The sequence below is a fragment of the Silurus aristotelis genome, assembly GCF_946808225.1.
Source record: "Silurus aristotelis genome assembly, chromosome: 2".
NCBI classification, from domain to species: Eukaryota; Metazoa; Chordata; class Actinopteri; order Siluriformes; family Siluridae; genus Silurus; species Silurus aristotelis.
In genome coordinates this window covers 17,117,019-17,132,990 of record NC_139575.1, presented here as the reverse complement: position 1 = coordinate 17,132,990, position 15,972 = coordinate 17,117,019, and the positions used below count along the sequence as shown (strand labels likewise).

The following is a 15,972-nucleotide window of genomic DNA, read 5'->3' as shown; positions in this document are numbered from 1 at the left end:
AGCACCAGAAAGAAGAATCAAAATTGTACTTTGTTGCAGACCGCATCGTTTATATTTTATTTGCTGTTCCTAGTTTTTAATATAACATGTACCCTAGAAATATTAGTAGTTATAAATTACATTTATTTTACATTGAGTTGTTTTTGGTCCTTGACTACTTCATCAATAATGATAAAGTCTGATAAAATCAGTATATCAATGTGAACATGAAATAATAAACCTCTCACTTGAAATGTTTATCAAACGGCAAAATCATCTACCTGTCTATTAAAACAAGAAGTCATAGTTGGAGAACAAAGTACCTTTAATTACATAAGTGTTACCATTAATGTACCATTTATTGCATTAAAAGACATTGTAATGCACCAATTATATCAAATTTAGCTCAGTACAAAACTCTTCAATAAATTGCCAAACACAATCAGATATTTTACCAATTGTACATCACAATTTACAACAAATATGTATTCCCAAAAACCTTTTCAGGATATTTCAGTTTTAAAAATAATTCTTTATAGACATGTAATATAAAAAAAATCCATAGTTACAAAGAAATATATACACTGAGCAATTTAATAGGAACACCTGTGCACCTAGTCATTATTACAATTATTAGTCGATTGTGTGGCAGCAGTGCAATGCAATCTTGCAGATACAGAATATGCCAACAGCAGTTTTTTATTTTTTATTTTTTTAAGTTTAAATCTAATTTTATAATTAGGAAAACTGTGATCCTAGTGTTTTCGACTGTGGTATGATTGCTGGTGTATGATGGGCCTGGTTGAACATTTCTGTTTGTGCTCCTAGAATCTCCTGGGATTGCCACTCACACACAACAGTTTCTAGCAATTATTTAGAACAGAAAAGCTACAGTAACTTAGACGACTACTCCATACACTTTTTGTGAGTGGAATAACATCTCAGAACACACAACATGGCATATATTGTGGTTAATATGCTATAGCAACTAATCATCACATTAAAGTTTCACTCCTATAAGCAAGAACAGAAGCCTGGCCTGCAGTGGGCACAGACAAAACAAAAGGCACCAAATTCTGATAAGGCACACAAATGGTAAATCAGAATATGGCACCAACAACATAAATCAATTAACCCAGTCTGCCTTGTGCCAACAGTCTAAGCAGGTCGGGAAGGTGTAATGGTTTAATGGTAATGTTTCTTTGCATACCTGTTAAAACAAACTGAACATTGTATTTATGTTTTTATGCCACACCTTACTAATTATACATGTTTCATTCTGGTTTAATGACATGGCAACCTCGGTGTTCTTCAGTGGCCAATCCCCAGATCAAAATCCAGTAGGACACTTGGGATGTGGCACAACAGAAAATTTTCATAAATGGAGGAAGGAACAATCTACTGGAATTTCTTGATGCATTTATGGCAACATGAATCTTAAAAGGAATTTTTCTTGGAATTAATTGAGTTTCTTGAGTTGAACCTAAAAAAAAACAAACCCCCCCCCCAAAAAAAAACAAACAATGAGAACCCTACCCAGTTTTTAGTACAATGTTTCTTATAAAATACTTCTCAGTAACTCACATACATGAATAGCATTTTTTCCAGTTAGACTGCCACTTCTCACATTTGTGTGTGTACTAGAACAGGGACATTTACAGTGTATAACAACCAACACTTAGCTAGGCTTCTCAATTCTATATGCAAGTTCAGCAAAAACATTTATACACTACATTTACCTGCATACTTAAGTTTTTAGGGTTGCACTGGGGTTAATAGTACAATTTATAATGTGCTGTCCAAGCACAATTTTAGTATCACTAATCAAGTCACAGTCAGTCATCGACCCTTATTTTCAAGACATTACACCGATAGTTCTCGGTTTACAAAAGGAATATCTGTGCCTTTATATCATTTTAGATTTTATTTTATATCATTTAACTATTTTTAATTATGACCAAATAAAATTCAATTTTAATTATTAGTGTAGGAATGAAAAGAAAATGATAAAACAACAATGAGGTAACACAACTTCTGACTTTGAATCTTTTTGCAAGAAAAAAAAATACAAAAAAACATTTCCCATTAAGATTAACAAGCACCAAGAAGCCAAATCTGGCAGGAACTGTCATGTGAAAACACTACATATGTCTGGAATGGTTCATTAATTAATGCAAAGGTTCTGCTTTTTTCCTGTTTTATAAACAGTCTGGTAATACAGATTCTCTGAACACAGTGGAGTGAGAAAGCAAGCAGAATTTAATATGCTAAAAAGGCACTTTGAATCTCAGTAATATTGCGATAAAGTTTTCCGTCACTGTTTAGGTGATCAAAGGGCTCTTAAACTTTACAGAGCATAGCTTTGTTATACAACATGTATATTTGTGATGTGATTGTAAATAACTATCTGTAAATATGTAGAGTATTTCTTGCAATTATAACTTGATCTGAAATAATCAAGGCTATTTTATTTCGAAACAAAAATCTATAGACTGTTCCATGAAACATCGCAATGCTAAATAGGTTAGTCTGTCAATGTTATATTGAGAATGTTCTTAAATAAATAAGTATTTACCAAAAGCAGTTGTAATTCATCAAGGCAGAGACACACATTCAAATGCTCAACCACACACAATGTTTGCCAAGTTTTTGAATAAAGGATTGATTGTGTAACAATTTTTAGGAGATGTTTTTCAAGTCAGTTGAAAGTCAGCAAACCTTACTGCAATAAAACATAAACATAAAACATAAATTACCAGCAAACAATTATATCGACAAGAGAATCCATGGCGATATCCATGTAAATGCACAGTTTAAGGTATACAACTTTAACGGGTTTTTTTTGTAATGTTCTGTATAATTTTACTTTCGAATGTCATTAAAATATCAATATCTTTCTGCCAAAGAAATTACAATAAATGTTATAATAACTGAAGAATTTTTTCCTGTTACACACTTCTCCAATAAAATTCCTTATTAATGTAAACTACATACATACTCATAATGCTGTTTTTCACCAGATATAGCCTTTTATGATGGGCTGCTACGAGTTTTTGTTTTGATTTGCAAAATGTACTCTACACATTCACAAAAAGTGATTTGTCTCCAACAAATTTTTCCATTTTTTTGCAGACTGATACAGTTGATAAAAAAAAATCTACATATGTAGTACACTAATTTCACAGCATTTACAGTTGAGGAGAGGCCACAGACCAGTATAAAAGTGCATTTTTTAAATATGCATGGTTGACTTAACTATTGTCTTTTGTGATGCAGGGGATGTCCTTGCTGTTTAATCGGGCAAGAATTCCCACATAGCTTCCAGTTGCATAGTGTTTACCTAAGGTCACTTGCTGAAGTGCAGAGAGCCCGTAGTCGCTAAGGAGGGTCAAATGTTACAATTAGTCAAAAAACCTATACAGAGATCCAGGCATGGTATTGTGTACAGTGACCTAGTTATTGTTTTTTTTTTCCAGTGGTCTATCACAGTACATTAAATTGAACTTAGTGATGAAATTAAAATGATTATTATAATTTCATATGATATTCGCTTTAATTTGAGAGCATTTTCCATTCAAACTGGGTAGGAATTACAGCACCTTTTTATGTTTTTTTAGGTGGCAAAAGTAATTTGAGAACTTGCTGCTTAGTCATCCCATGAACAGATGTGTGCTACTCACAAATCTTTCCACTTGCATGTAAGCACATTTCAAATCTAGAGATCAAGTGTAGCATTTGGAATTTTTTGCTCGTAACTCTTGATATACCCATCAGAGTGAAGACATCAACACAGTTTATTTGTGTTTGAAAAGGATGCACTGGTGGGCTCAGAAACACTGAGAATGCACACCCAGAACACCACAGAAAACAACTGTGAAGAGAAGTCATGGCCATGTACAGTTCAAAGTAAACTACTAAAAAGTCTATAAATATGTTAATTTGTACAGTTGCTGTAAACAAAGTGCTGTAATTCCTATATACTCAAATATGCTACAGTAAATATTGAAGAAATCACAATTATATTTGTGAATTAGATTCATGTATAAAGTAACTTATTTAGTAGTAAAAGACTTCTCTGGTAAATGATACAGCATTCTGTCTAAAGGTCTGAACGGTACATACCTGTTTCAGTGATCCACTAGAAGTGAGAAACACATAGATCATCCAAAGAGGAACCAACAGAGTTGATGAGAGTGTGAACCACCAACCAATGGCATAACCCCACCATGGATATTCAATAACATTGTTAAACTTCAGAGGAGTAAATTTGATCATAGAGAAGACAAGTGTACCCTATAGACAAAAAGATGCATGTGAAGAATATCTTGAAAAAGGTTAAACCTTCAGGGGTTATTTATTAACATGTAAAATGTAATATCTATTAGTATCAAATGACAAAAACAAATTATTTTAATGCAAAAATTCTGGATGATTTGAATATATATCTAAAAAAATAACATCTTGTAATTTACTAGTGTAAATAAATCTGGATTTACTGATAAATCCCTGTATTTTTCCAACAGTCCATAATAGATCCCAATTACAAACTTAAAAAGGCATGTTCTTTTACAGAGATACTCACTGTACAGAATAAAGGGGTGAGGTACTTCCAACAATATTTGATCAAGAACAGTGGCTTGTAGCCAATCATGTCCTCAATTTTTTCATAAAAACGATCAGCACCTACAAGAAATTAAGTATTTTCAAAACTTAATATATTCCACAAAATTACAGAAATCCTAAACAGTGTTTATGTGCGTTTGTCAGGCAGTCTGGAATGACAAACATTAAATTTCCGTGTCTATATGGAGAACACAGCATGTCTGATTGCGAAAGGCAACTGAGAGTGGGTGTAATAATGTTTATTTCTTCATTGCTACATGTTCTGTTTTTCCTTCAATGTAGTGAAAGCTTGAGTAAAACCCTGTCTAAAAATTTTGTAAAAAACCGGAATGCTGAAATGCTGACAACCAGACCAGTTTCTAAAGTTTTGATGAAATGCAGTGTGATTCCCAAGTGTGGGTGTGTAATTCCACTTTCTATATGTGATGAAAAAAGAAGACAAAGAGGTTTTAAATTCTGATTGTAGGCTAAAGCAAGTACAGGAATCCCCCGTTTATCGCGTTGGTTACGTTCCAAAACCGCATAAAAAAAAAAAAAACGCAATAAACCGACGCCACCCCAAAAATGCTATTTTATGTATACAGTACTGTATTAACATTTTACTTCATTATATAATTTAAACATATTTTTATTAATAAATTTCATTAATTCCCCATAAGTTTGTTGGTCTATCGTGCTATAGAGACAGTAAAGTTATAGAATAAAATCAGCAAAACAAATTAGTTATGTAGCAAATGCAATTCTGAGATAAACTGGGGCACGAGATTTAAACCGCAGTAAAGCAGGGGATTACTGATGACAAGGTGCACGGTAGAGATAACTGCTGCCTAATTTTTTCATGTGCATTCGTCAAAACTGCTGCAACATTGCATTTGAATAACAATATTATCAAACAGATACAAACAAATATGGAGTACTCACCATAGACCCACCCTACACACACTGACTGCAGAATAGCGAATAAAAGAAGTGTCATCCCACTGCAGCAATAGTAATCAAACAACTGGAAAATATACAAGCCACCCTGGAAAATGCAACAAAAAGTAAAAATCACTAAAAAGTAATTTTATATTTATTGTTTAAATACAACACAAATAGTTTTACAATAACAAGATTAATAGCAATTTCAAGATGATATCTCATAATCACCTCTGTTACCATAACCAGGCCACACAGGAAACACACAAAACAAATGATCAGTAGGAATCCTTTGCGCCGATGACCAAAGAGGAAGAATGAGGGGTACATGTCGGTTACAGCAGTCGTCAGTGCCTCCAAACACACAAACTGTAATGAGAAGTGTTGGACAGTGCTTATAGAAATTTTATCAATATAAACTAAAGGTAAACCATGTTCAGATGTGCACTCACCTCACTGTCCAGTCCTAGTAAAATAATCATAACAAAGAAACAAATAGCCCATAATTGTGGAACAGGCATCATTGCAACTGCCCTAGGGTATGCAATGAAAGCCAACCCTGGACCTGGAGAAGCAAACAAAATGTTTTTGGCATGACACTGCTCAACACCAACTTATATATATATATGTGTGTAATGGTTGGAACTTAGCAAATAGGTTACATCTTTAAATCACCTGACTCTGCCACTGTTGAGATGTCTGTCTTCTGCTCATAGGCCATGAAGCCTAACACAGAGAAAATAGCAAAACCAGCCACAAAACTCGTCCCACTGTTCAACAGGCAAAGATAAATACAGTCCCTGCAAAGCAAATGCATATACACATTGCATGTGTGTAAAATGCTTGTCTGTGTATGTAAAAAAAAATCCATGAGATTTACATATATATATATATATATATATATATTTTTTTTTTTTTTGTTTGTTTTGTTTTGTTTTTATTGACTGGGGCTAAACAATATACTAGGGAAAAATGTCATGTGATTATTGTGGTCAATATTGCAATTGCAATTTCAAAATGAATATTTTGTACAAAATGAAATAACATTTGCATTAATAAAAAAAAAAAAAGCGTTACTGCGAGATGTGCCTTACTGCGAGTGGGTGTGTGTCACGGCGTGAGTACGAGGAAAGCAGCGGGTCAAAAGTGAATGAAAAATAAAAGAAAAGCTCTGTCTTTAACCATCGCCTGTCATCTCTTTCTTCCAACCCGGAAACAGTGAAATCTGTTACAGATCTGTCATATTGCAACGTGATGTAGCAACTTTAATTGAGCAAATCTTGCACAGTACCAATCTCTGCTCAGCGATCTTAAAGCTAAAATGTCGCCATATAAAAAAGATAGCGCTTTGTTTGGCTACCAGTTCAGTGTCGGTCTGCTCAGCATCCATCTTTACCTGGTCTCCACGCTGCACACCGGAAAGTCATGTGACCATACCAGCTTCCAAGTGTGCATCTCTACCACAAGTATGTAATGTACATGAACTAATGATGTCCACATGATGTAAAAGATCATGTGTCCATGAGAGCTTTCAGTGGTAAATGGGTGTCAACAGTCACTGATCTGTTTGTGCACTTGCTGCCTAATATCCCAGCCCTCGACAGAGGTCATTGTAACAAGACAATATGTGCTAATTTACCGGTCAGTGGTTTAAATTTTATGGCTGATCAGTGTATGCGCAGGATTTATGTTCAGTCTGTTTTTATTTTGTTGAATTTTCTTCTAGAAACTCACTTGTAGCAGTTATTATTGTATTTGTTGTAGCTTCCCAAAGCCACGAGGCACCCAATGCAGAGAGCGTAGGAGTAAAAAATCTGCGTTCCAGCATCCATCCACACCTACATACAGTGAAAGAAGGAGCCTTCAGTACTCACTGACCATCTGACAAAACAACATCTGCAAACTCTTCAATGATTACTAAATCCCAAATCATTAATTATTAAGTTTATGTACATTTGGAATACATAATACCTTTTCCTAATTTTTCCACACAACAGACATTGCCCTTGCAACCAGTTATAATGCTCTATTTTGATAATTGCTCATAATAGTAAAAGAAGAAAAATGTAGGTTTCTCTCCATGCAGTGTATATTATCTCTAACTCGGTGACTTTACATACCTGTGGGTCTGCAAGGCGTGCAGGATCTGGATAGAGATAAAAAATGATGCCATCAACAGCCCCTGGCAACGTGAGTCCACGCACCAACAGCACTGCCAATATTATATAAGGAAAGGTAGCAGTGAAATAGACCACCTGAGAAAGTAAGAAATAGCTCTTAGTCAACTAAGTGAAAGTAAAATGCTACAACATTTTAAAAAGATACTGAAGCCTTATTGGTCATCTGAATTTTCTGAATAAGCGCTCTCACCTTGCCTGTTGATTTCACTCCCTTCCACACACAGAAGTAGCAGATGATCCAAGCCAAGAGGAGACACAGAGCCAGCTCCCATCTCACACTGCCCAGCTCATACACGCTGCCTGTAAGATTTAACACTCTCCTCCTTGAAAAAACAAACCATATTTGGCTATATAACTTCTAATACATTTAATAATACAACACACGTATTTTAATTACATTTTAAAAACAACTCACTCCCAGAACTCTGTAACTGGTGAGGTTGCATTCTCTGGTATGCTCGAATTATCCATTTTGTCAAATTCAGTGCATGTTTCTGTTGTAAAGAGAAAACAAATCCCCAAAATAACAATGCACATAGTGCCATAGTGCAAAACCAAGATTTTTTTACATTACAGTAATCCCTTTACCGTGTTTTTGCGAATCTCGCGTCCCCGGTTTTTTGTGGAATTGCATTTGTTACATAACTAATTTGTTTGGATGATTTTCCCGGTCTCTTGCGGATAACACAATAGACCACAAAAACGTATAGGGAATTGTTTTAATGGAGTTTTATGTTGAAATAATGAAATGTATTAATTATAAAATAAAGTAAAATGTTAATACAATACAGTCCAATACTTGCACACTGGATCCCTTTATCTGTTAAAATAGACCCTGTTTGCCACCCTAGATTAGATTTATTTTTTTTAACATAACTGAAATGTTAAATATTAAGCACAGTACTTAATTGTGTACATTCATATTTCAACTATGTATTGGAATCTCAGTTTAAAAAAAAGACTAATAAAATCATGAAATATGATTTCATAGTGGGCTCTTCCATCTTAATGGCAGTATGCATCCAGCTCTGATGGTGGAACATACACTTTTTAACTGTCAAATTTAAAGTAAAATACTCTACTCTACTGCCAAAATATCCTACAATCAGAATGTAAATACTCATGATAATGATGACCAGGCTGCTTTCTATATCCTATTTAAGAAAAAACAGCCCAGATATTATTATGTTCTATTTGGCATTGATTATATGGGGTATATGTTAATAATATAAAATACCAGTATTCCAGGAATTGCTGCACGTAGCCCACGGCAACACAGCATTAAAGGAAGAAAAAAGATAGAAGAATGCCCATGCCAAAATGATGATGTAGTAGATGGAGGAGTATAACACAACCACCTGAGTTCCATAGCCCAATCCTACAAAAAGGAAATAAAGATTATCTGACATTTTCCACCACTTCTCATTTAATAATTTTACTGGAAATATAGTGCTTCATAAAAATAAAAAATAAATACTATAAACCACACAAAGAATATCTAATTAATCCTTAAAGTCAATGTTATGTATGTTGTGCATTGGTTATATGCAGCACACGAATAAAAATCTGATGCTTGAAAGTTGAATTGCAAACAAACTTGTTTATCACTAACCAAATACCTTATTTACTGTATACCAAACCATGAATACATGTTCATAAAACATTTTAATATTCAATTTTTCATTGCTGTGCACGATTTGCCCCCACCAAAAAAATAAGAAAAGTATCACAAATAAATATAATTTCAGTTGGACAATCCTCAGTACAGCAGTGACACTGACATGGCAGTGTGTATGCTGCTGGAATGAGACTCAGGTGCAGCAGTGTTGCTGGGATCTATTGTACTTCCTCTCCCCACATTATTTGATACTCCTCCTTTGTAGCTACTTCCTTTTCTTGATTTCCATGGACAGCATGTGTTAATCGTCTCCAGGCCCTTTATCAATAAATAAGCGCTGTGGTTGGACTGTTCCTCAGCATGGACACTGAACTGCTGAAACCCCCACTAACAGTTCACTGGCACTGCAGTGCTAAAATAGTCCACTATCCAAATAACATTTGTGCAGTTGTGGTTATGGGATATAGGATATAGGATACAGGTCATATCGACTAATGAACAGATTAAAGGAGTGATGATTGCTGTGCATTTTGTCGACCACAATCAGAGCCAACTCTACAAGGAGTCTTATCTGCAATGTTGCTGCAGGCAATCATTCCAATAAAATCAGTGCCACACCTGCTTTTTGACAGAAGTCAAAGACCAGCAAGTATAGTCAGTGTCCTCTGCATGGTTTAAATGCAAATCTAACTTGAATTGTAGAATTGTTTTAAAGGATTTTCTATGTTTAATTAATAAACAAAGAAAATTACAGGTCACTAGATTGCACAAATTGGCATGCACTCATCTACAAACTTAACTACTACAATACTTAAGTGTCATTCTGCTTGCAAATTGGTCTTTTCACAATTCTAGATTTGTGAAGAAAAACCGACACAAACATTCTTTCTTTAGTTTCTGTATATTTGTGGTCATGGAAGGAAGTGTCAATTATAAATATTAAGTACATTATAGACCAAAATGTATAGGCTTACCTTCAAATAGGGGGCAGATTTTCCTCCAGCAGGTGATGCTGCCCTGACTGGTGTACTGACCCAATGATATTTCCATAAGGAACAGTGGAATGCCACAGAAAAATAAGAAGACCAAATATGGAATAAAAAACACTCCTGAAAAACAAAGCCATAATTTCTAGGCAAAGCGAGTTTATTTATACAGCACATTTCACACAAAGGCATTTCTAAAGTGGTTTACATAACTATAACTATGTAGTAATGTAATTATTAAAGTAAAAAAGCAAAAAAATTAAATATGGAAAAGAGAAAAAAGTATACAAACACCTAAAATAAGTAAAGTATATGCAGCACCTTCTACGCTTAAAAGTGTTTCATGTTTGCATTTGAAGATGAATAAATTGGTTCCAGATTGGACCAAATCCTGACATTACCACAGAATTCTGTGGCTGAAAACACTACAATGGGTGTTATATTTGAGATTAACTGGAAGACAGGTCCAGCTTTGGGTGCTGCTTGTTAGGCAATACCTAGTGAATCTTCAGGTAGAGCTCATATAATGGTCCTGAATGATTGTGTAATGTAGTCTAACAAATCAGCCAGAAGGAATTCAAAACCTTTAGAAATTATGCAATGAAAATTTAACTTTTACATTTTTATTTATAACTAAAGATTTTCCCCCACTGTAATAAGATAGATAGATAGATAGATAGATAGATAGATAGATAGATAGATAGATAGATAGATAGATAGATAGATAGATAGATAGATAGATAGATAGATAGATAGATAGATAGATAGATAGATAGATAGATAGATAGATAGATAGATAGACCCACATTAAATTGGACCAATGTGTAAAATGTGACATGTAACATAAAATGTGTTTTACATTCATGGTCTAAAATTATTTTATGATCTATGGTGTCAAATGGAGCACTGAAATCTAGAGGCACTAGAAGTACTGGTGTCATTCCAAAGGTATTTTAAAACCCTTTAATGTTGCTCTGGTGCAATGGGACAGAAACCCTTCAAAACATTTTGTGGGCCAAATATTAAAAAATGACCCCTTTTTCAGTACTAAATGCAGCATTTCGGTGTTCCAATGGTTCAAAGTATAGATTAATGGGGAATTCATTTTGGAATTGATGCAAAAAGTTCAACCAAAATGTGATGCATTTAAGCTACGTATTATACACTTTATATCATAAATTATTTCTGCTTTATTCTTTAATATCTGAATATTGCACTTACCTCCACCATTTTTGTAGCACAGGTATGGGAACCTCCACACATTTCCTAGACCGATGATTTGCCCAGCGACGGCCAGGAGAAATTCGATTTTATTTGACCACTGGCCTCTCTCTCGAGTTTTGCCCTGTTTGCCGACTTTTTCTGATACTGGACAAGACAATTTCAACTGCACCTCTGGATTATAATTATCCATCTCCATACCACTGAAAGAAGGTAAAGTGTTAGATATCGCCATTGAAATGGCTATACAAATATGTATATAGAAAAAGAAAAACAGAATAGCCCCAGTGACTGAACTCTTTTAGGCTGCTATCACTTCATGCATTTTAGACTAAGTGAAGCCTTTTAGCTACTGAGTTACATATTTAGAAAAGCTAATGTTAAAACTCCTCTAAAGTTAATATTAACTTGAGGGATGTTTGGTGACTTCAGTGAGTGATGCTTATTAAATCATGAACAACACATTTGTTTTTTATAAGCAGCTCTCTACCCTGTCTTGTGTAATGCATTGCTTGCCAAAAACATTATACCCTATTTCAGCAGGATGTGGCTGGAGTAGCAGGCACTATTTTAGACTCTGATGCAAACATTAGCCACATTTGTGCAGGGCTACAGATGACAATACAAAATCTGAGTTGTATAAATTTTTTATCTAGTTTTACAAAACACACATCATGACTTTTGCTTTTTGTTCATTTTCATATAGCTAATGAAGACAGTCATAAAGCCAGAGTTCAGCTAGTCCAACTGCCTCTTTTATAGGTCAAAAAGCTTGTTCAGCCCCCACTGCACTTTGTTAATAACTCATTCACGGTTAAACAGTATATGTTGTATATAACAGATTCCTGTATATAAAAAAAAGACTGTGCATTAATAAGATTTAGTTTTAAACAAAACCTTGACAATGGTCAAGGTTTAATTTACACTGCAATTATCTGGCAATTGGGGGATTTAGATCATTTTCTTGGCTAGCAGCCACAGACAATGTTATCACCATTACACCATGCTTCCTTTTACAATCTGTGACCTTTGGAAAAACTGTAAATTCATAGTGTCATAAAAATTACTACTGTCAGCTTGCTAACCAGCATAATTATAGAAAAAACTATTGAGTATAGTTTGCCTTAACTATTTACTTGTTTATAATCACAAGTCCAGTTTCCTTCTCTGTAATCACCCACTCTATGAACAGCTGCATTAGTAACACTGTTGTAGAATATACACTACATGTACAAATAAATACCTATATGCATACACAAAGGAAATCAACAGGATTGTCTACAACGGCATTGCAGCATTTGATAATTGTTAATTCGATGCCTGGTTTTACATGTTAGTCAATTTGCCAACTCAGAGGAAAAACTTATGTGTTTGTTGTGGCTGCTACAGGGTTTTCTTTGGTTTCACATATCTCAATATGAAATGAACCAAAAAAAAAAAAAAAAAAAAAAACACTGGCTGAGAGCATGTACATCTGAAAACAAATTTGAAAAATAATTTATTAATCATTAATATAGTGACAGGAAAAAGAGAATCAAAACTTTCCCTGTGCACAAAGTGAATACAAAAAGCATGAGTTCGAGAACACAAAGCTGCCACTAGAAAATGACTCGAAAATTGTATAAACAACTACTTTTAAACAAAATTGCTGCCATGTTTATTCTCTTTTGATTGGCCGGTCTAAATATGAAAAACACTTCAGTTTCTGCGGTGCCACACAAAAATGCTGAACGCGGTCCGGTCGGTTCATGTCATCGGGTGAAATAATATAAAGCTGAGTCGTCCTTTGCACAACCACGACCATTTTTGATTGCTGTGTTCTCACCTGCCTAGACCTACCAGGGTTTTTAATAAAAACAATACAAATTTGTTTATAAAAACAGTGCATATGTGAAAGCACACTATGAAATCTGATAACTAATAGCCCCTGCTGTGAGCTGTAAGTATTTTTAGTCACATTTGATTGCTTTTCACTCTGGCACTTGCATCAGAGTATTCAAAGGCTGCACTTTCTACAAATATAGATAATGGGAATCACTGCACAGGTGACAAGGAAAAAACAAAAACAGGGAGTGGTGTATAGTAAAATAATTAATGACAGGGTGGTGAGATGGCAAATGAAAATAGTTTCTTTTAACGTCCTATAGCGTCAACTGAAGTGTTTTATTACTTTTACACCACAGAATTTGAAAACAATTTCAATCATAAACATTGTAACATGACCATGAGACAAGTTATACTTTATATTACAGTGTTCCTGTTAGAACTTTTATGATAGTAGCCATGAACAGGTCACTTCATCTAGAAACCTCAGCAAATTTTCATCCTGAAGATTCACCAGAAACCAAGTGAGATTCCTGCTGCCTTAAATAAACATGAAAATCTTGAATTCAATGAAAACGATCCATTAGATAGCGTGATATTATTCAAATGGATTTATAGCATACTGGTACTTGGTTGGATTGGTTGGAGCATCCACCAGTGTCCATGTATGAGTTTGACCAGAGACATCATTCTAACAGAAATATCCTTATTGATTCTGAGTTGAGATTTCAGCAGGAAGGACTCTTATGATTATGCAATCCTTAATTTATGATGTGGGTTACCGTAGAAAATGATTATTGTGCTTATTTACCCTTACATGGAGCAGTTAATCATGCGTATATGTCGCATGTCCATTATCACTTGTCCTATTATCATTAACCCCTGCTGTCTCAGTCAGCACTCTTTATTCTGATAGCACTGATCCAGCTGGCAAGGCGTTTCAATATTACTAAAATGACTTATCTCACGGGACACACACTCGATTGTCGCTTTTCACTCCGAGCAGGAACTGTGTGAATATGTCGCATTTACAAAGAAAGCCTCGCCCGTGGCCCTCACTCACAGATACGCGTTTCACTTGAACTACACCTACGTGATCGCATTCAGCACCCTGTTGGGATAAAGTGTAGCCTGGTGCCAATGGTGGGGTTGACAGAGGCACTGTACAACACAGGAAGAAACAATGAGTCACTGTGCCTTCCCCGTGCCCTTTAGCCTACATATGACGGGCGCCGGGACAGACACACACACACACACACACACACACACACACACACACTACAATAGGTTACAATTCACTTCCTTAAGTGACGCGGTGCGAAAACAAATACTTCCCCAAATCTGTGATTACTGTATAAGCATATATCAACTTGAACAAGTGGTGAGGTATAAAGGAGAGAGAAAAGAAAAGTGGTACCTGAAGGAGTCGTTCAGAAGTTTAGAAAGGCGCTGCGGAATAAGTATTTCTGCGCGTAAAAGAGCTGGAAGGGCTGCTGGATCTTCTTGGTATATTCGTGTGTATCTTCCCCTTTGCTCTGTGTTCCTATTAACACACACTCATGTTTGCCTCAGCGGCATCACACGTGCGCCTATTTGAAGATGTGTTTGTTTTCGGCTGAGGGCGGGGCTTATTCAAAGACTGCGGTCTTACCATCACTCACTGAGCTCCTTTCCTTATTTTGGTCTACCAAGAAAACAAGCTGTTGTAAAACATGGCACGATTATAGATAAAGTTAGATTTTTTCATGGAAATAACCCGAGGAGAGCTACATTTATCTCACAGTGCTACCTTTTAGGCAGGTACCAATGCAAATTATAGAAAGTAGAGGACCAGTCAACCCGTGACTGCGGAAAGCCAAAATGGTCAAATAGAATATATATATATATATATATATATATATATATATATATATATATATATATATATATATATATATATATATATATATATATATATATATGACTGGTCCTCTACTTCCTATAATTTGAACTGGTACCTGCCTAAAAGGTATTTATATAAGTGGTAGCTTCCCTTACCTTCCCATTTCCTTAAACTACTTAAAGTAGTTTATTGAAATGCTCGGGTAACCTGAATGGGAGCTTAATTTGTTTCTCGGTAAATACTTTTAAGCGGATACAGGTATAAATTACGTATAAGAAGAACACTAGAACGAACCTGAGACTATGGAAAGCCAAAAGAGCCAACCAGGATCTCTTTAACTACTGACAAAATCAGTATTGTATACGCTGTGCTGTATATTGCTTAGACCCCTCAACTGAAATATCTTGGTTGTCTAACAGGCTAACTAAAATAAAACATCTTTTTTTTTAGAAACACTATATTTTATAAAACAAAAAGAACGTTTGAACTAATCAAATATTTACAAATATTATTAATGTGTAAAGTAAAAAGGAGGCTGGAACTATATCAGTGGTATGGAGAGGCAACCAGATTGACTAGCTTAGCCTATTTTGACAGTCATGGAATGAAATAATGAAATTAAATAATGCAAATCAGGTGCAAGAAGAAACTTTGTAACTTCGTGCACTCATGGGAAATGTAGTCTTTTAGCTTAACTCTGACAGAGCCCCCAAAGGGTCACAAAGTCCTCTCCAGAGTGAC

General features: G+C 35.0%; 1 protein-coding gene across 3 annotated transcripts; it reads right to left on the bottom strand.

Moving 5' to 3' along the window:
* Nucleotides 1–286: 286 nt before the first annotated feature.
* Nucleotides 287–15,049, bottom strand: slc6a22.1 (solute carrier family 6 member 22, tandem duplicate 1). 3 transcript variants are annotated; one of them, XM_083520992.1, is made up of 15 exons: nt 14,767–15,049; nt 11,526–11,728; nt 10,293–10,427; nt 8,938–9,078; nt 8,116–8,194; nt 7,891–8,023; nt 7,641–7,775; nt 7,255–7,358; nt 6,196–6,320; nt 5,973–6,085; nt 5,752–5,889; nt 5,524–5,626; nt 4,562–4,662; nt 4,102–4,272; nt 287–3,357 (listed from the first exon to the last, which is right to left on the bottom strand). In XM_083520992.1, exons 2-15 carry the CDS (start codon nt 11,722–11,724, stop codon nt 3,316–3,318), a joined length of 1,719 nt encoding a protein of 572 aa, XP_083377118.1. In that variant the 5' UTR covers nt 11,725–11,728; nt 14,767–15,049; the 3' UTR covers nt 287–3,315. The 3 variants fall into 3 exon arrangements, with proteins under 3 accessions (XP_083377118.1, XP_083377116.1, XP_083377117.1); XM_083520990.1 differs by having other exon boundaries at nt 11,526–12,263; nt 12,452–14,950; XM_083520991.1 differs by lacking the exon at nt 14,767–15,049 and adding an exon at nt 14,443–14,751.
* Between the last annotated feature and the right edge of the window lie 923 nt (nt 15,050–15,972).